Source organism: Neofelis nebulosa, chromosome 9, assembly GCF_028018385.1.
Source record: "Neofelis nebulosa isolate mNeoNeb1 chromosome 9, mNeoNeb1.pri, whole genome shotgun sequence".
Lineage (NCBI taxonomy): Eukaryota > Metazoa > Chordata > Mammalia > Carnivora > Felidae > Neofelis > Neofelis nebulosa.
The window spans coordinates 44,613,915-44,635,049 of record NC_080790.1 but is presented as its reverse complement, the minus strand read 5'-3'; the positions used below and the strand labels follow the sequence as shown (position 1 = coordinate 44,635,049).

General features: G+C 36.8%; 1 protein-coding gene across 5 annotated transcripts in view; it reads left to right on the top strand.

Annotated features, from left to right (window-relative positions):
• The window catches only part of CTNNA2 (catenin alpha 2), a 1,103,782-nt gene extending 1,086,229 nt beyond the window's left edge, over positions 1–17,553 (top strand). For 3 of the 5 annotated variants that reach the window (XM_058683538.1, XM_058683541.1, XM_058683543.1), the window contains 2 exons: positions 13,653–13,769; positions 16,382–17,553. In XM_058683538.1, the coding sequence (XP_058539521.1) occupies positions 13,653–13,769; positions 16,382–16,669 (405 nt within the window). In that variant the 3' untranslated portion in view covers positions 16,670–17,553. The remainder of the gene's footprint in view (positions 1–13,652; positions 13,770–16,381) is intronic. The other 2 variants (XM_058683540.1, XM_058683542.1) reach the window with 1 other exon arrangement.
• The last annotated feature ends 3,582 nt before the right edge of the window (positions 17,554–21,135 follow it).

Below are 21,135 nucleotides of genomic sequence, written 5' to 3'. Positions count from 1 at the left end.
GTTAATTTTAGGTTAATACAGTGAATTATTTTACCCAGTTACATATGTGTCTAAAAGTTTTCTGCATTATATTTAAGATACCATTCTTTATGAATTATGAGGACAATTTATGATAATGAGGGAGAAATGATATTAATATGCTACTTTTACAGCATAGCCTTTTATAGGGGGAGGGGTTTAGATGGCCCATCATGTATATAGTGTGTTTAATCTGTTTTCTCAAACATTTATTTCAATTGATGTATAGTCAACACACAAAGTTATATGAGTTTCAGGTGTACAACTTAGTGATTGGAGAACTCTGTTACACTATGCTTACAAGGATAGCCACCATCTGTCATCATACAAAAATGGTATTACAATACAATCGACTATATTTCCTATGCTGTATCTTTCAGCCCCATGACTCACTTATTCCATAACTAGAAACCTGTACGTCCCACTCTCTTTCATCCATTTTTCCCATTCCCTTCCCAGTCCTTCCCTCAGGCAACTTCCAGGTTTTTCTCTATATTTATGGGTCTATTCCTGCTTTATTTGTTTGTTCATTTGTTTGGGTTTTCAGAGTCCACATATGAGTGAAATTATATTGTATTTGTCCTTATCCAACTTATTTCACTTAACCTAATACTCTCCAGGTCCATGCATGTTGTTGCAAGTGGCAAAATCTCATTCATTGTTATGGCTGAATAATATTGCATTGTATGTATCATACCACATCTTCATCCATCCATGGGTTGCTTCATATCTTACTTCTACCGTAGATAATGCTATGATAAACCTATGGGTACATATATCTTTTTGAATTACTGGTTTAGTTTTGGGGGGCTGATAAATGCCCTGTAGTGGAATTACTAGGTCATGTAGTATTTCTATTTTTAATTTTTTGAAGAGTCTCCATACTGTTTTATGTATTGGCTGCACTGATTTACATTTCTACCAACAGTGCATGAAGGTTGCCTTTTCTCCACATCCTTGCCAATATTTACTTCTTGTCACTTTGCTATTCTGACATGTGTAAGCTAATGCCTCATTGTTGTTTTGATTGGCATTTCCCTGATAATAAGTGACACTGAGCGTCTTTTCATATCTGTTGGCCATTTGTAGGTCTTATATGGAAAAATGTCTATTTAGATCCTCTGTTCATTTTTAAGTCAAATTGTTTTTTTGTTTTTTGTTTTTGTTTTTTTGGTGTGGAGTTGTGTAAGTACTATATCTGATAAGGTGTTCATATTGGAAATATATATTTGCAAATAACTTCTCTCATTCAGTAGGTTGCCTTTTTTTTTTTTTTTTGTTTCCTTTGCTGTGCAAAAGCTTTCTATTTTGGTATAGTCTCAATAGTTTATTTTTGCCTTTTTGTTGTTGTTGTTGTTTGTTTGTTTTTGCCTGAGGAGACATAGCTAGAAAAATGTTGCTAAGGCCATGTCAAAGAGATTACTGCCTATGCTTTCTTCCAGGACTTTGTGTATGGTGTAGGAAAGTGGTCCAGTTTCCTTCTTCTGTGTATACCTGTCCATTTCTCCCAGTACCATTTATTGAAGAGATTGTCTTTTCTCCAATATATTCCCTAACATGTTCTCACCCTCTTTGTCATTAATTGACCATATAACTGTGGATTTATTTCTAGACTCTGTTTTTCTTCCATTGATCTGTTTTTGTGCCAGTACCATACTGTTTTGATTACTACAGCTTTGTAGTATACTTTGAAGTCTTGGATTGTGACACCTCCAGCTTTGTCCGTTCTCAAGATTGCTTTGGCGGTTCAGGGTCTTTTGTAGTTCCATACAAATTTTAGGATCCCTTGTTCTAGTTCTGTGAAAAATGCTGTTGGTACTTTGATAAGTATTACATTGACTCTGTAGATTTGAGTAGTAGGGACATTTTAGCAATATTCTTCTGATACATGAGCATGATATATCTTTACATTTGTATGTGCCATCTTCTATTTCTTTCATTAATGTTTTATAGTTTTCAGTATACAGGTCTTTTACTTCCTTGGTTAAGTTAATTTCTAGTTATATTCTTTTTGGTACAATTGTAAAAGGAAAGATTTTCTTAATTCTCTTTCTGCTACTCTGTTATTAGCGTATAGAAATGCAACAGATTATTATAAATGACTTTTGTACCCTGTGACCTTGCTGAAATAATTTATTCTAATAATTTTTTGGTGAAATCTAGTGTTTTCTACATTTAATATTATCTCCTATATAAATAGTGACAGTTTCACTTCCTTACCAATTTGGATGGCTTTTATTTTTGTTGTCTAATAGCTATGGCTAGAACTTGGAGTAGTATGTTGAATAAAAATGGCAAGATTTGACACCCTTGTTGTTTTCCTGACAGTAGATGAAAAGCTCTTGGTTTTTCACCATTGAGTATGATGTTAGGTGTGAGTTTGTCATGTATGACCTTCATTATGTTCAGAAATGTTTCCACTAAACCTACTTACTTTGTTGAGAGTTTTTATTATGAATGAATGTTGAATTTTGTCAAACACTTTTTCTGCATCTATTGAGATTATTTAATTTTTATTCTTTGTTTTGTTAGTGTGACGAATCATGCTGATCTATGGATATTAAACTATCCTTGCACTGCCAGCATAAATCCAATTCATTGTGGTGAATGATACTTGTAATGTATTGGTAAATGTAATTTACTAACACTTTGTTGAGGATTTTTGGATCTATGGTCATCAGGCTGTAGTTTTTTGTTGTTTTGTTTTATAGTGTCTTTGGTTTTGGTGCCATAATTCTGGCCTTGCAGAATGAATTTGGAAGCTTTCTTCCCTATCCTATTTTTTTAGAATAGTTTGAGGAGAATAGGTATTAACATTTTGCTTTAAATTTTTGGCGGAATTCACCTGTGAAACCATCTGGTCCTGGACTTCTGTTCTTTGGGAGTTTTTTGACTGTTAATGCAATCTCATTACTGTTCAGATTACCTACTTCCTCTTGGCTCAGTTTTGGAAAATTATGTTTCTAGGAATTTATCCATTTCTTCTAATGTTTTGTAGCTGTCTTATACAATCATTTGTATTTCTGTGGTGTTGGTGGTTAATTCTCTTTCTTAATGAGACTTTCTAACGGTTTATCAATTCTGTTTATCTTTTCAAAAAACAACTTTTGATTTCATTGATTTTTTTCTTTGGTTATTTAGTCTCTATTTCACTTATTTCTGGGTTCTGATCTTTATTTCCCTCTGTATACTAACTTTGTACTTTTATTCTGCTTTTTCTAGTTCCTGCAGGTATAAGATTATTTAAGATTGCTCCTGTTTCTTGAGGTAGTCCTAGATTGTATAAATTTACTCTTACAATGGCTTTTGCTGTGTCCCAGTGATTTTTGGACTGTTTTAATTTTTCTCAATTTTTAAATTTCATTATCTTTGTCAGCATGTTGACTGTTAGTGATGTTTAGCCTCCAAAGGTTTGTGTTTTTTCCATGTTTTTTTCTTGTAGTTGATTTCTAGTTTCATACATTGTAGTTGGCTAAGATGCAGGATATGATTCCTGTCTTTTTGAATTTATTGAGACTTGCTTTAGGGAATAATAGGTTATATAACCTGGAGAATAGTTTTTGGATGGAATGTTCTGTACACATTTATTAAATTAAGCTGGTGCAGTGTGTTATTCAAAGACACTGTTTCCCTCTTGACTTTCTGCCTGGATGATCTATCCATTGATATAAGTGGGCTGTTTAAATTCCTTATTATTCTATTACTGTCCATTTCTCCCTTTATATCTGTTAATATTTGCCTTATATATTTAGGTGCTCCAATGTTGGTTGCATAGATATTTGTAGTCTCTTGTAGAGACTTTTTCCTTCTCTTTATTTAAATTCTATGTGTGTCTTTAGGTCTGAAGTCAGTGTCTCTAGGCAACATATAGATGAGTACTTTTTTTTTTTTTGTACATTCCATCACCTTATGTCTTTTGGACAATTTAGCCCACTTACATTTATTTTTTTAATGTTTGTTTATTTTGAGTCAGAGAGAGAGAGAGAGAAACTATCAGCCTAGGGCCCAGTGCTGGACTCGAACTCACAAAATGTGAGATCATGACCTGATCCCAAGCCAAGAATTGGACACTTAACTTCATGAGCCACCCAGGTGCCCCTAGACCATTTACATTTAATTATTGATAGGTTTCTACTTATTGCCATTTTGTTCACTGTTTTTGAAGTTCTATATTCCTTTCTTTCCTTCCTAGAATTTCTCTAGTTTTATGCTTGACTATTTTTTGTGTATTATAGGCTTTTACCATGAGGTTAATATAGAACATATGAACTATATAGTGGCCCGTATTAAGTTGATAGTCACTCCAGTTCAAACACATTCTAAAAGAAAAAACCTGTTTTGAGTCCCCCTTCCATATTGTCATATTTTACATCTTTTTGTGAGTCGCCTTAACTCATTTTTTTAGATATAATTGAGTTTACTACTTTTGTTCTTTAGCCTTCATGCGGCCTTTACTATATGTTTGCTTTTACTCATAAAATGTTTTTTTCCTAAGTTTTATTCTAGTTATGCCCTGTTCTTTAAATGGGTTTTATCTTGTTTGGTAACTCTCATGAATTGCTAGTGATTGATTGGGCTGTGTTTTGAGAATTCTGAGATCATGTCTAAGACAAAGGGCTATTGTTTACTGGCCATGCCTACTAAATGTACCAGTGAAGGAAGAAATGGTAGCAAGTATGATAAACATCAACCATCCTTGCATTATTGGTTTTGGAAGAGACTTGGAGCATTGAGAAGTAGAGCTTTTCTTGAGGTTCTCCACTGTGTTTTTTTGTTTTTCACCTGTCCTACTCCTGGCCTTCCCAGACCACAGCTCAGGAACTGTACTTCCCTTAGATTCTGACTTCTAATCACCCCAGATTTTTTTCGAAGGAAGATCTATTCTGAAATTCTACCCTTTGGTAACTTACTTCCTTGATAAATACGAGCACAGTCCAGTGAAAGGTAGCAACAGTATTGGAAGCTTGTTGGATAGGACTTGACAGTACCCCTAAAGAATATATAGATCCAAAACTGTGAGTCTTTTGCTGGATTTAGATGACAAGATAGGTCAGTCTTAAGTAGAGATGGCAGGTCCTACATCCAGTGGGCTAAAAATTGAAGAGAGATCATTTTGTGGGGAAACCTTTAAAACTTTAGAAAACCAGTCTAGGGAACCCAGTTCATGTTTTGATGGAGATTAAGCACCAGGCTTAGGAGGTTGATCTTCAGTGTTTGATGGGCCTTCCTAGGCCAAAAGGGGCTCCTTTTGTGTAACTGTTACATGCTAGAATTTTGTGTATTCAATATAATTAACAGTGTCATTATTTTGTGCTGTATAATGGTTCAATAATTCTATATATTACTCAGGACTCCCCATGATAAATGTCCACCTCAGTCCTCTTCATCTATTTCACTTAGCCTTCCATTCACCTCTCCTCTGGCACTCACTAGTTCTCTGTTTGCCTTGTTTTGTGTCTTAAATTCTATTTTTGAGTGACATCATATGGTATTTGTCTTTCATATTCTGTAGGTCAATCTATGTTGTAAATGGTAAGATTTTACTCTTTTTATATAGATGACTAATATTCTATTGTGTGCATGTATATATAAACTGCATCTATTGATGGGCACTGGGGTTGCTTGCATGCCTTGGCTATTATAAACAATGCTCAAATAAGCAGAGTAGTCCATGTATCTTTTTAAATTAGTGTCCTTGTTTCATTTGGGTTAATACCCAATAGTGGAATTACTGGATATTGTAATTTAAGTTTTTGAGAAACCTCCATACTGTTTTCCACAGTGGCTGTACCAGCTTGCATTCCAACCAATACTTGTTATTTCTGGTGCCTTTGATTTTAGTGAAAGGGGTACCAGTTTTGGTGAAAGAAATTTTGACCGAAATTGGGAGCCTGAATTTTAGACCCTGTAAGTGGTTGTGAAAATATTTCATACTATTTCTTTTGTTGCCTCTCAAATTAGAGGTGTAAATATCACTTTCATAGACTAGATTACCTTCTCTATATCTCTAACTATAGCCATTTTCTTTTCTTCTTTCAGTCTTTCTCCAACCCCAATCAAGCCCAAAATGTTCTTAGACATTATGAGTGTCATATATATAGGTAACACCCCCATATTTTCTTGTACTGAATCTTGATTTATAATTTCCTCCTTCTGAAGAGTTTAGTAGTATTAGAAAACATACTAATCTTTTCTATTCCCCTTGTGAATTTCTTCATGTCTTTATTCCCTATCACATTAAAACTTATATACAGGCATTGAGAGCAAGCCAAAGTGGCGGTAACTTCAGTAAGAGGTTTGGAGAAAGTCCAAATGCATGATAGCAGGGGGAACCTTGAAAGGAGAAAGTGAAGAAGAGGAAGTAGAATCCAAGAAATATAATTTTAAAAGATCATTTTGGACTCAAATAGTCATTTAAGGAAACATGGATCACAACAATAATAAAAGCTTAAAATTGGTTATGGGCCTACCATTTGCCAGACACTTAGCTCTGAGGGCATTCTCTCATTTAATACTTAAAATCTTTAAATAAAAATGAAACAAGTACTTTCTAGGATGATTGAGGTAGAGCTAGGTTAGGTAGCTCTTTCAAAATCACACAGCCAGTATCAGTCCAAGTAGGGTTTGAACTCCAGAGCCCAAGTTTTCCTTCACTATAAGGGAGGAAAATATGGAAATGTGAGGGGAGAAGAGGAGGTTGCACCTGATATGTAAGGATATATTGGGAAAGGGGTCTAGGATCTTGAGGAGAGGCAACAAAACCGCCTGAGGAAAAAGACTGTTTATCTACAATTTACATAGCAACAAAAGCTTCAACCAGCTCTTTAAAGCCCCCCCCCCCACCATAAGGGGAGGGTCTTGAGCTGGATGAGAGTTTACTTTCCCTGACATATAAATAATGCATGTATCACAACTCCTAGTGGTCGAATGTGAAGGGAAGTAAAAGAAAGTAATTATCAAAGGCCTTCTGATTATGCTTACTCACCAAGCACAGTCTTCTAGCATCCAAATCTGTGGTCCTTGACTTTTGTCTATTCTTTTCTGAATTGTTGCACATTGCATGCTAGAGCCTAGGAGACATTTCATAAGGTGTTAAATAGTCTTCATCATGTATCAATAGGTTGTCTTAGGTATGTCTCCCAGTCATGATAATGCTTAGGGAAATCAGTCAAAGGTAGTACTAGCTGGCTTTCGTACAGGGAAGGTGAAAAGGAGCGTTAGTCCTTTGACAAGTTACAATCCAAGGTTCATACTAGGTAGTGAGGACATGCTCATGATAACAGATGATAAGATCAGCAATCAATGCGTGCTATATTTATGTGACACAAAGATGATCTTTTGACCCAGGAATATCTCCCAGTCCTGTGGGTGCCTAAAAATCTATTGGCACCACTGTTGCCTAAGGTTCTTTTGTTATGTGACAACAATCCAGAGAAGGCTCTGGGTCAGGAAATCTTGAAGTATCAGAGAAGGAAGAAACATAGAAAAAAGAGATACAGAGTCCTAGATTAACAGACATGTGTGTTCCTAACTTTCCAAGGGCCAACACCTCTTGATATTCCCACTTCTCCTTGGGATTCCAAGGTTACTAAGAATGCCTTGTTGTGGGTTGAGGGAAAAAAAAAAATGTTCTGTCTTTATTTTTTTTTTAATTTTTTTTAACGTTTATTTACTTTTGAGATAGAGAGAGACAGAGCATGAATAGGGGAGGGTCAGAGAGAGAGGGAGACACAGAATCTGAAACAGGCTCCAGGCTCTGAGCTGTCAGCACAGAGCCTGACGCGGGGCTCGAACTCACGGACCGTGAGATCATGACCTGAGCCGAAGTCGGCCGCCCAACCGACTGAGCCACCCAGGTGCCCCTGTTCTGCCTTTAATAGTGAGAAAAAAATGGCTCTAAGCCATATTTAGGAAATTTGTTGACTGTAATTAAGCCTTCATGGGAGTCCCCAAGGTTTACTTACCTATAATTGAAAAAATGCAAATGAAGACAGTTAATCAGTGGAGTGGCTGACTATGAAGCACTACTACCTACCTAAATGAATTAAAAACAAAGACACAAATTTGTCCAGTTGAAAAAGTTATCTGAAAGCCAATTGGTAAATTTCTCAGCAGTGCTATGGAGATTTTTTTTTTCCTTAGATGGCACTGCTTTTCTCCTAAGGCCTTTGCCAACTTAATCTTGAGCCATTACATACAGATTTCATAACAACTGGCCTTCAGCAGTCAGAGAGCACCAGCTGCCTCCCTGGCATCATTCAAGTAGCCCTGTAGAAAAAAATTACAGACCTCTTATCCTCTACGTCGTGATTGATCCACTACTTAGACTTGTAAAACATTTGCTCTTCAAGATACCACAGTGAAATGGGAATACCCCTGGGATTAAGCCAACTCTTCAGGAGTTATCCCATAGTACTGTAGCTGTCATTTATGAAGGATCATTACATGTTCTAATGTTACCAGGTTTGGTGCACTTTTTTCTTGGAGGATTATTGCAGCATACCAATGGTGATCATTTCACATCAAATACCATACTTGTTAATCTATTCAGCTAATTTTTATCACCCGATTTAAAATAATCTCCCTCATACTTTGAACTTCATTTAATACTTACGTCTTCTGTTTAATGATGTCATTAATCAAACCACTCCTGTTATGGTATCAGCTATAGGAACAAGAATAAACAGACCATCATTTAGATAAAAATACTTGTCAACAATCTGGTAGAAACAAAAAATGGTATTAATTCCATTTAAATGTAGAAGTAGACATATAGTACATGATGAAACTGTGTTATAAGCTGTGTCAAGTAGTTCTTAACAACTCTGTCAAAACGTGACCTCTTGGAGAAAGGAGGCAAAGAAGTTTCTTTTTCCATGCGCCTCAGCAGCTCTTGAAGGAGCAAAGTGTCACAGCTAACTAATAATGCCTGCCAGGGCCACCATAATGATGAGGGGCAAATTCCTGCCCTATGTTCACCACTGTCACTATATTATCCAGAAGGAATGTGGTTTTGCTAACTTAGTTCACTGTTGTTTGATGAAGAGTGAGTGGACTAGAACACTGAAATGAGGGTTTACCACAAAGGAGTTGTCTTATTTGCAAGTGTGTAAACATCCATAAAGCAGGGAAAGATTTGGTTAGGCTGAACCTTTTCACCCTGCCTTTGTTTGCTTGAGTTATTTATTACCCTGGACTTGCTAGACCTTTTAAAAAGTGTTACTGATATAGACCAGGGAAGAAGTAGGCAGGTATTTCAAATGTATCACAGTTTCTAAGGAGATCAAATATCTTTTCAAAGCCTCATGGATTTTTAAAACATGAAATGTTCTTCTTGGTGGATAATAGGCTCCAATACTCTGGGTTTCTAACCTCCCATTCATTAACAGGAAAGCAGACTTGTAGCAAAGGTGGGTTTTTGGGGTTTTTTTGTTTTGTTTTGTTTTGTTTTCTTCCTGCAAGCAATTTGTGACTCCTTTTGGGGCAATAACTGTTTAAATATAAATAAATGACCAGCTCCAGTAGAATGATTCCAGTTTTCTCAAAGTGTTTACTTTCAATTTATTGTCAGTTCTCTCATTACAACTTTCTTCCCGCAAAACACTATCCCCGGCCTGATCATGTATAGTATAGTCCCATTAAAATACTTCTTAGATATGAATACTATGTTATTTCCACTAAAATATCTTGCAAGAGGCTAAAATGGACTCTATCCATATTTGCAGAACCATTTTTGCATTCTCAAAATCATTAGCACTATCAGATCTGACTTGAGAAAATATAAATAGCCTAGGTCCGAATGGTCCTGGGTTCCCTGCCCCAGGCATTTCTGAGGTAATTAAGTAATGTTCCTTCATTTTTATACATCAAAATTATCTTGAAATGAATTTGGTTTCTTTTATTCTGTTTAGTTTAGCCAGTAGTCCCATGTCATTTGCATTATTTTTAAGCCAAGGACAGATTGCTTGGTACTGGATATTTCCATGAATTACCATTTATGGTTTATTTATTTTTTGGTAAAAATCAGATTTTTTAAAAATAGATTTGTTTCCAGACTATATTTCTATCTCTGTATACAATCTTAAAATGGATTAATGCAGAACACATAGTGAAACCCTAATTTTCTTCTGTAATTATATATCTGGCCCTCATAAATTAACATCCTAAGACATTTCCTGTGTCATATATATTTAACCGTGTTTCCCTCCACCTCTTTTACATTACTTTGGACTTTTGACAATGCTGTATGTGTTTTTAAAGGTAGATATTAAGTCTAAATTGCATTTATTTCATTGCTGGATGGCCCCAGGAAGCTCACCATTATTTTCAAGGGTGAAGGATTGCTAATTAACAGAAAGTAGCCTTGGTTGTCAAGGGAATAGTGAAGATATTCCTTGATGATGTTAGGTTTGATCCTGAAAGTATAATGCTGAGAAAAATTTTGGATGTATTGCACTTATTGGTCAGAGAAAATATTGATTCAGCATTTCATTCATCATTTTATTCTCCGTTTATGAAAACACTAACTAACGAATATGAAGGGAAAAGAAATCAGAAATTGACATAAATACCTATAGGATGCAGAGCACTGCTCATGAAATAACTGGGAAGACCAATATAAAGAAAACATGTGGTTTCTTAAAACTGGCCTCCAGAGTTTCATTCTCATAATTTCAACTGTCTGTCCCTTTGATAACTTCACTGACATGTAACACAGATGCCTCAAATTCAGAATGTCCAGAGTTAATATTGTAGCACCTCCACTTTCCTCTTATTTCTATCATCTGGGTTAAGAGCGTCAATATATACCCAGGTATATTAACTAGGAATTCCAAGGTTTCCTTTTTTATCACTCAACCATCTAGTCACCAATAGCCACATATTTAATCCATTAAAATGAGTTTAGGATATCACCCCCACAATGACAATTTTCCTACCCTATTTTGTCTCTCTCCCTTTAGCACCTTACATCCTAGTAGATCACTTATCAGAGAGCATTAAACCTTGTGGTTTTTGTGTCTGTGTATGTATATCTAACACAAGCACAGTGGTTGGCACAAAATATATAGTAAGTAGCTAAAGAAATACTTAGGTGAATAACTGTGCAGGTAGAAGGATGGAGGAATAGACTAAAAGAATAAATGAAAATTCAGCATTTCCAGAAATGTAGATGCACTTTCACTGGAGAGTTTGGTTGAGTCACACAGTTACAATTGTGTCAAAGTCTATGTGTTTTGAAACTGAACAACTCTTGCAAGGTATAACCCCCATATTCAGGAAATGGTGTAAAATTTACAACATGGGGTTTTAGAAATCTTCTTACAGACGATGCTGTAAATTTTAAGCGTCATTGAAAGTACTTTTCGTGAAAATATTCATCTTTTTTTTTTTTTTAAGTTTATCTACTTTGAGAGTTGGTGAGTCGGGGAGGGGCAGAGAGGGAGGGAGGGAGACAGAGAATCACAAGCAGGCTCCGCACTGTCAGCCCGGAGCCTGATGTGATTCAAACTCACAAAACTGTGAGATCATGACCTGAGCCAAAATAGAGTTGGACACTTAACCAAATGAGTCACCCAGGTGCCCCTGACAATCTTTATCTTTGACATAAGGAATTAGACAACACAAATATCAATCAATGGAAGAACGTCTTCCCTCTTTCTCTATGTTCAAATCACAAAATGAGAATGGTGTAGGGAAAGAGAAATCTGTTAGAATTTGAGTGGGGTTAAGAAGAAAAGACTAGTACAGAGGCAGAAAAAGAGCTAGAAAAACCCTATAGAAATGGCTATGAAACAGCTCCCCCACCCTTATTTGCTTTTCATGACTGTAATAGAACAAGATGTGAGGAAAACATCTGTTACGTTTTTAAAATAGTACTTTGATATTTTTTAAAAAATGACAGAATTAGGAGAAGCCTGGTTCTGTGGTTAGGGACAGCAGACACGTATGAGATTAAATGGGGAGAATTAATTATTCTAGCATAGGTTGATAGAATGTGATAGATTGTGGCTTCATCTGCCATGCATGGCTCTGGGAAGTGACATCAAACAATGGTGAGCCATGGACTCTGTAGTTAGGCTGTATGGGCTTATGTCTTGGCTTTACCACCTAGCTGCGATGTGATATTTGGCAAGCTGTAAGGCCCCTCTGCAGCCCAACTAGGCATAATAGTATTACATTCACTCTCACAACCATCCCTGAGACAGGTAAGAAAGGAAACTGAGGGGACTCAGACAGAGACTCACACATAGTCATATTTTTAAAATTAACTGAAAATCAGGCCACTTCTCCTAGACTAGATCTAGGGACTGAATGGAATGTCCAATATGAATAAAAAGACTCAAGCAGGAAAAGATACAAGTCTGGGTTTTACTCAGAGTTTAAGCAGTACATATTAAGGAATGTATTAGCTAACTTGAGGAACGGTGGAAATCCAGTCCACTTTAAGGCTGTTATAAAGCTAGGAACATCAGCCCTGGTAAAGGCTTAGAGCACAAAAGTTGCTGAGCTCCATCTAATAGCACAACCAGGCCTTAAAACTGTGAATGTGCTTCGGAGAAACTAAGCAAGTATAAGAGAAACCTGCAGGAATCAGGTTTCAGTCACTGGTGCCATGAGGGTGAATCCAAGCAAGGAATATGCCCAAAAGCCAGGACTGAGAAAGGCTGAGCACTGGGCAGGAGCACAACTGAGGCCAGGAGAGCTAGTCACAAAGAATTCAGGCTTCAAGGTGACACTAAGAGTCAAAAGTGAAATGGTGGCTCTCACCAGACTCAGTCCTGATTTGCATAGAATGGTTTCAAGTTTAAGGACAGGCTTCCACCCAAACAGAGTTAATAATTGAGATAGGTTCATTTTGAATGATAAGGTAGTCACTGAAAAACAAGACCCGGAAATTAAATAGTGGTTCAGGTGGTAAGTTTTGGAGGAAAACAGAGGTCCTGACCCCAACTTTTTGCCCATTACTTCAGGAGCAATTTTATTACCTCACTAAACGTTCTATCATTCCTACTTCAAGGACTTTTGGAACTTAAACTATGCAGTTTAATTAAAAGGACAAATGCAAGGTCAGACACCTCCTAAGTAGCCAATTAGTATTGCTTGTTAGGACTTCATTTGTCCATATTCATTTACATACCTTGTTTGAAATGCCATAGTTACAGTACAAATCACAAAACAGAATACAGTTATATTAACTAAGTTTTCCTAAACCTTGTATTAAAAAATTCTTACCATGTAGCCTTAGTCTTTTTAGTGTACTTTCTTTAGAAAGTGAATTTTTAACAAAACATGCCAGTTGGAAACCAGGTCTCAGTACTATTTTGGACAAGCATAAAGGAGAGCCATTTTTAAATAAAACAAATTCTGATTGTGCCAACAGTGATCTGTCATTAAAATGGGTACAGGGGAATGGTCAAAGTTATCCTTTGGGAATTCAAGTTTTAAGAAACAGTTCTTATAATTTTAGGTTGGGAGTATTGTCTAGCAGTATAATTTGTTCAGGTTTAGCTGACCAGGTTCCTCACTCACTAGCTTACCCCTTGCCACAAATCAGTATCCACCCTACCAGATAGCTTGAATGAAATCATTGGCTTTATATTTCAGAGCTGTCTCACTCTCAATCAATGTATTAGGTTTATTTACAGGATTCCTGCATCAGGCTGGGAGAGCAAAGGGGTTCTGAAGAAGAGACAGGCTATCATATTTTTGCTGCAGAATTAGACACCATCTTTCTGAAAATGGAATCTGTGGTAAAAATTTCCAGATTACTTGTAATTCTTCTCTTTGGATCCACTCAATTATCCCAAGATTTGCTTTCAGAGAACCATTTAATAATGCAATAGATGCATCTTGTCTTATTCTACTTCTACTAATTCTATTGCTCAGAAGCAAATCAACAGAACTGTCCCTGATACCATTCTCCCCTCTCTTTACCCATGGTACACAACAGAATTAACTCACTTTATGAATGACTCTTACTCATTTTTGAAACCTGACAGACTTATAGGAAACTCCCAATTGGCCAAGGGGTATGTTATCTAGCTTCTAAAGAAACTGTGACTGATCTAATTGTCCCAACATTTGCTATCTAGCTCTTTCTTCATTATTTACACTTCTACCTGGGGGTATAATGGAAAAGATGAAAAAGTCAAATTCAGCCATGTAACTGGCCCTGGTATTACCAAACTCGTGTATGAGCAAAGTCCTGAAATCACTGGATGAAATAAACCTTCAGATAGTCCTTGGGTTTCATTAATCTAGTGGTTCTCAATCTCTAGCATGCATCAGCATCCCCTGGATCACACATTTTTGATTCATGAAGTCTGAGAGTGGCCTAACAGGTTTCCAGGTGATACTGATACTGCTGGTTCATAGATTATACTCAGAGAATCACTGTACTAATCCGTGCTTGGCTTCTCTTCTATTAACATGAATAATCTAGAATTTGCTTTTCCTGAGCTAGCTTTCAAAATCTGTGCTCTATAAATTAAACATTATGGGATAAGCAGTCATTTTGGTATATGTGCACGTTGTACAGTGTAATAGATGTGGTAAAGTAGTTACTTTATGCATTTGGTTGATTTAATTCACAAAGCAGTCAGTTATCTATTTGCTGAATCATGGCTGTAAGCCACAACTCTGTTTCTTTATATTATTGTGGGGTCAATGTAATAATGACCTTTAATCTGTTTTTTTTTTTTTAATAGTGAGACCTCAACTCTATGGTATTACAAGGAATTCACGCATAGAAAGAATCTTCCATTGTTTTCCCCAATGATCTGACTTTATGAGCTTCTTTAGTGGCGGGAGTACTGAGAGCTCATTTGTCCAAAAAAAAAAAAAATTAAGTTTAGCATCACATTTATTGAGCTCTAATCAATATATGGGCCAGAGAACAGCCTGAGCAACAGCACCACAGAGGCCTTAGATATAACTTCTAATGTGTCCAGTCACTGCATGGGATGTACTTTGGTCACAAAACATGTCAAGAAGTTAAAGTGAGAGCAGGTCACATCACATAGGGGAACCACAGAGTGTTAGGTCCCTTAGCTTAAAAACTTTGCTAATCACCTTGCAGGGAGAAGGTTGTATATATCTAACTCCCATTTGCTAATGCAGCTATAGCCCATCAATCTCAACAAGGAGAAACATTCTTACAATTCTTCATTTAACTGCAATGGATACATTTCCTTAGCCAACTGTTAATTCTTTCCTTTTACTAGGTCACTTGTAAAATCCTGGCTGAAAGGCAGTCTGGGAAATGTAGTTTTGAACTTTTCCAGCATATATAGTCCAGGAAGTGAAGCAGGTTGAAACAGATATTGAATGCTTTTGTATACAATATATATACCACACTGCCAAACTGGTTAAAGACAGAAAAGAGGTGAAATAAAAACATACCTGGTCTTAGAGTCTAACGATGAGCTTCTAAACCTACTCTAAGTTGTGACTTGTAGTATTTTAAAAGTTATCCTACCCAACAGTGTGGCATTACGGTACAGTCTTTAAGGACTTCATCACTTAAGCAAGTATAAACTTGTGAACATTATAAGACCTCTACATGCACCAGCTCTCTCATCATAAAATGCAGTGACAATAACTGCTCCCTCTAGGGTGCTTGTGAGTTAAATGGGGAAATACAAAGTTCTTAAAATAGTTTGCCACAGAGTGAGCATCAGTATTTCATTAGCATGTGGCTATAAGGGTCTTACTGAATGCTCTCTGACCTACAAGAACCTAACATAATTATTTTTGTAGGAGGAATGTTCAAGACCTGAAAATAGTTAAATAAATATTCAAGCCCAACGAATACCTCATGAAAGGCAGTGCAGCATGGCTATGTCTCTCTGCTTAGCTGCCTGCATCCCTACGAATCTTGAGCTCAAGCTCTAGAAATGCTCTATAAAAAGATACTTCCACTGGAACAGCCATACAACTGAGATGTGACCCTGAATACCCTTTTATTCTGCAGGTCCTGCCAAATGCCTTTTAAACATTTGAGTAATTGTCACTGTTACCAATCAGCCTAATGTAATAACATGAGATGTTCCACTTTGGAAAACTTGTTACATTGGGATTCTTACATGCTAAAAAGAGCTTGGGCTTTCCAGGTATTGGAGTTTTAGAAAGCTGTGCCTTATAGAGTACCCTCTTTTTTTAATCTTTTTACCTTGGGATTAAGTATAGAAGAGAATGACTTCTTTGTAGCTTGTTCACTTTGTCACGTAATAATTTTCTCTTTTTGGTCAATATTGAATATTTGCACAAGCACAACACTGTTTGAACTGTGCAGCTACACCGCCATCTTGTGAATGATGTGCTGTGACTAACCCAGATGTATTTCTTTGTCCTCCCACTTTAGCTGGACAGTGCCACATCACTCATCCAGGCAGCTAAAAACCTGATGAATGCTGTTGTCCTCACAGTGAAAGCATCCTATGTGGCCTCAACCAAATACCAGAAGGTCTATGGGACAGCAGCTGTCAACTCACCAGTTGTGTCTTGGAAGATGAAGGCTCCAGAGAAGAAGCCCCTTGTGAAGAGAGAAAAACCTGAAGAATTCCAGACACGAGTTAGACGAGGTTCCCAGAAGAAACACATTTCGCCTGTACAGGCTTTAAGTGAATTCAAAGCAATGGATTCATTCTAGGACGATAGGCTTTAATAAAGAAAGCATTTTTTCTCCTTTCCTTTTCTTTTTAATCCCGTTTTTGTATGCATACCTGCTGACTCGTATGCCTCTGGCATGGGGTAATTAAGGGAGCAGTGTCTGTTTGCATGTAAGATAAGATGTGATCAATACTACTGATTCATCAGTAGCCAGGGAGGGAACAGGGACTACCTGTCCTGAGGTGGCACAGAGCTGTCCTTTGCAACATTCTCATAAAATTGGGCAAAGAGTTCGCATCGCAATGTTTATGGGAGTGGGTGGGATGGGGATAATAAACTTAATTCTACAAAAGCAAACTCTAATGCATGCAAGAATCATTAGGTTGGCAGGTATCTTAATAAGTGAAAAATCTGGAAGTGTAATGGTAGAACATAAAGCTTGTATTGCTTCTGTTTCAGTGCAAAAATGTACTAGCCAATACGCTCAAGTGTGTGGCCCACAAATTGAACAATTTAACTTTGAAGTCACATCCATGATATTATGTGGATTTTTTACTAAGGAGAAACTAACTCATCCAGCCAAAATGTCTCTTTTAATCTGTATTCTATTCTTTCTCTTGTAGTACTGCCATTACTAGTGCTCATATTTTCAATTTCTCCCCCTTTGCTGAAAATAAACACTTATTTGAGACAATTCTAATCCTTCTGGGAGCACTGGAAGCACAATATGGTGATAATTCTTTTCCTTTAAAAAATGTGAACTATGGTATCGCTAGAAATAGGAGGCCCAGTGGTGGAATGTTAGAAGAATGGAAACTGACGACGTGTGAAGGTTTAGAGGCAAATACATAGGTGTAGCTTGGAGTGCTGGTATCTAATATGCCATTGTATCCACTAACTCAAAATAAACACATATAATCTGGACATCTGAAGAATGCTTCTTTTTTTAATGCATACTTAATAAAAGAAGTGCATTTTGTTTTTTAGAAATTGGAGGTAAAAGGGTGATATCTCTGCATCATCTCTACAGTCTAGAAATTGTTTTGGTTTTTATTTCATGTTTTCCTACTTGTTTTTTATTCACTTTCAAATAATCTAAAATGACAGTGTCATGTCTGAGACTTATCTGGGCCATATTCAGCCCTGGGATAAACTTAAGAAACATAATGTGTTCTCAAAAACTGGAAAAAGTCAAGGTTTGTAGGGAGGCTCATTAATTACAAAATATTTGAATTTTGAAAAGAAGGCCTCTGTCCCATTAGCAAGGAAAAGTTGGCTGTAGTCTTTCAGCTATGGCTTGAGAAGTGAGGGGGAAAAAAAAAAAACCTAAATGTTCATCTGAGTGCCCAAAACTCCTTCATTTGAATGATCCATACAGGTTAGCATATTACATTATGTCTCCAGAAGACTTTGGGTAAAATAAGGTGTGTTTCTTAGCAACATGATAATGCATCGGGAGTCATGGACACATATGCTGTGTTATTTTAGGTGCAAGGTCCTAAAGAGAAGAGACCTAGGAGTTGGGGAAGGAGAGAAGCTTAGTTAAAATTTTATTAAGATATGATCCTACTCACCATCTGGACTCAAAATGATGTATCACAATCAATGCTGTAGACGGTTTTCAACACTATTATACAGCTATTTCAATTAGACTGCCCCCTTAATTTGCATACACATTGAGAGAGGCACTCATCGGCACTCATTCCTTCACACGTATTTATGGAATGACTTCTTGGAGCCAGGTCCTAAGCTGAACCTACCACCCAGTGAATTTATTGGCATCCTTCCTTATTAAGATTTGAATATGGCATCACTTTCCGGTTTTGTGCATTATTCTACTATGATTTAACAGGCTGAAGGAAGTAAATATTCTTCAGACCAGCCAAGAAACTTGAAATCAGAGACTCCTTGACAAATCCTAAAATATATTCGGCAGGCATTAGAGAAACATAGAGAATGCCTTTGACTTTATTCTATAAATTTTCAGTGTTTTAATACATGATTATGAACAATGTTTATGTGTGTGTGTTTTCTGGAAATCAGTCCTTAATTTTTACTTATTTTGTCAGTGCTCCCTGAGTAAACATTATCATTATCCACCATTGTTCTTATGATCAAGGAGAATACCTACTCAATAAGTTAATATAGACACTTTGAGAGCACTACAACAATGAAAATGTTTATTGTTTATTTCCTTGCCTTAAGAAACATAAGTCTAGTTGATATGATATATAGAGAAACGAGAACTTTAAGTAAATATGCCAAGAAACCACTATGTGCCAAATGAATGGGATAAATTGGTAACTACTCAAAAAATGAAAACACATTGAGTACTAAATTATTTGGGGAAGGATTAATGGAAGAGGTATGAGTAAACAATAAATATATTCTAAATGAGTGAAAGATATAATAAATTTGGTGATGACTGGGGTGGAAATTCAAGAAAAAAGCACATACCTCAAGGTCTGGAGACAAGCAAAGTTGCAGGAAACACGAGCTTCATGTTGGGACTAGTGGGAAATAAATGTGGAGATGTGGTACAAGGCTAAACTAGAGAGGGTCATGAAGGACTGTGACCATTATCCAACAGGTAATACGGAAGGTTTCTTTGTTTTGTTTTTGTTTATGTTTTTGTTTTGTTTTGTTTTGTTTTGGAGAGCAAGCATGTGCAAGCTGGGAAAGTGCAGAGGGAGAGAGAGAGCAACCTAAGCAGGCTCTATGCCCAGCACAGAGCCTGATGTGGGGCTCGATCTCACAACACTGAGATTATGATCTGAGCTGAAATCATGAGACATTCAACCAACTGAACAACCCAGATGCTCCAAGTAATACAGAGTCTCTAAGTGGGGTGATGGTACACACAAAGCAGTGCCTTCATAAGATGTAACTGATAATATGAGGGATATGAAGGCTGAAAGGGACTGATGTTAGGTGGGACAACTGTGGTAGAACTAAAAGAACGATTTGCAGTTACTTCTTGAATAACTAGATGTGGGGTAAGAGAATGATTAAAGTATATAATTTATTCAGGTTGACTAAAGAGTCAGAAAACTGAAAATTATCTACAAAGGATAAACATAAGCTAGAAAAAAACTGAATATATGGTACATTTGAGGAAACATGGTTCTTAATCCCAAACAAATGGAGTTACTTGGGGTACTTGCTACAGAAATTGCATTTTAGAATGCATGAGGATAGATATTCCTGATGGGAGGAAACTAAATAAATCTCAATTTCCTTTGACTCTCTGTTCAAGGATTGATGGTTCCAAAGATAAAATTCTTATAATCTTTAAGGACATAAAATAACCAGGGAAACATAAGTTATCTACAGGTCTGTAGTTTCTTTTCATTAAGTGTTCAAGAATATGATGTCAACTTTATTTTTAGAAGTTTTATAAACAATAAGGTCATGCTTTTAGCCCAGGGAGAAATAGCCTATATAAGTGGCATCGTCATGGTCATCAATTTTTTAGCATAAGTAATATGGCACTTTGCAGACGCTTGAGGTATAAAGATCTATAAAGTACTGTATATAGTTGAATCATCAAGCAAAATAAGCACTTAGAAATACTGTGACAATAAACTGTCATCTCTAAATTTGCCAGTGATAGATTATAAGTCATTTGATTTTTATTGCTGTGTCATTACATATTAACCAAGTGAAAGGGGTCAGTATTTACTCGTCATCTAGAGGATTTTTAAAGGTAACAAGAGGAAGTGAATTACCTACTGAAGGCTGTTAGTAATAATATATTTTTTGAATACACTAGTGCTGAGGAGAGCCATCAGTAAGATGGTGGACTAGGATACTCTAGGTCCTTGTTTCCAAATGGAAACCCAAAGTAAACAACAACATACTGACCACAGTATCTTTGTGGTAGCTCTAGAAACTAAAGGATAAATGTCAACCAACAAGAAGTCACATTCCATAGGGAAAGAAATTTTGGAGTGTTATTGCTCACCTGTGCCCTGCCTCTTCCCTTGCACAGCATGGTCAGTGGAAAGCTGTCCAGTTCCTAGTTCCTCCCATGCAATAGAAGGGAAAAGTGAAACTTGTTTGCATTTCTCTGGCCATTTAGGCCTTCCTGAGGAACTGGTTCCTATTTTGCTTCACTTGGAGCACTGGTGGAAATGGGGCATATTTGGATATCAGGTTGGAAGCCACTGAAAGCAGTGGAAGTCACCATGGCCATGTAAGAGCTACAGGGAGACTGCAGGCGTGTAGCCTCCTAGAGACAAGAAATTATGGGCAGAGGAATACAATAGAACATCTAAGACCTTGAAGTCAGCCACGTATAGGGAAGGGCTTTGGGGGCGGGGGGTGCACACACACAGGCTCAGGGAACAGGCTTGCTTAGAAATGCTTGATAAGACCATAAGCCTTCCTTCCAGGTTGATTAATGAAGGTCTTTTCCTTCACAGAGCCAGTAAATAAAGGCTTGAAAAGCCCCCCCCCCCTTTTTTTATTACCACTTATATGTTGCCTACAAGTGACTCACATTAC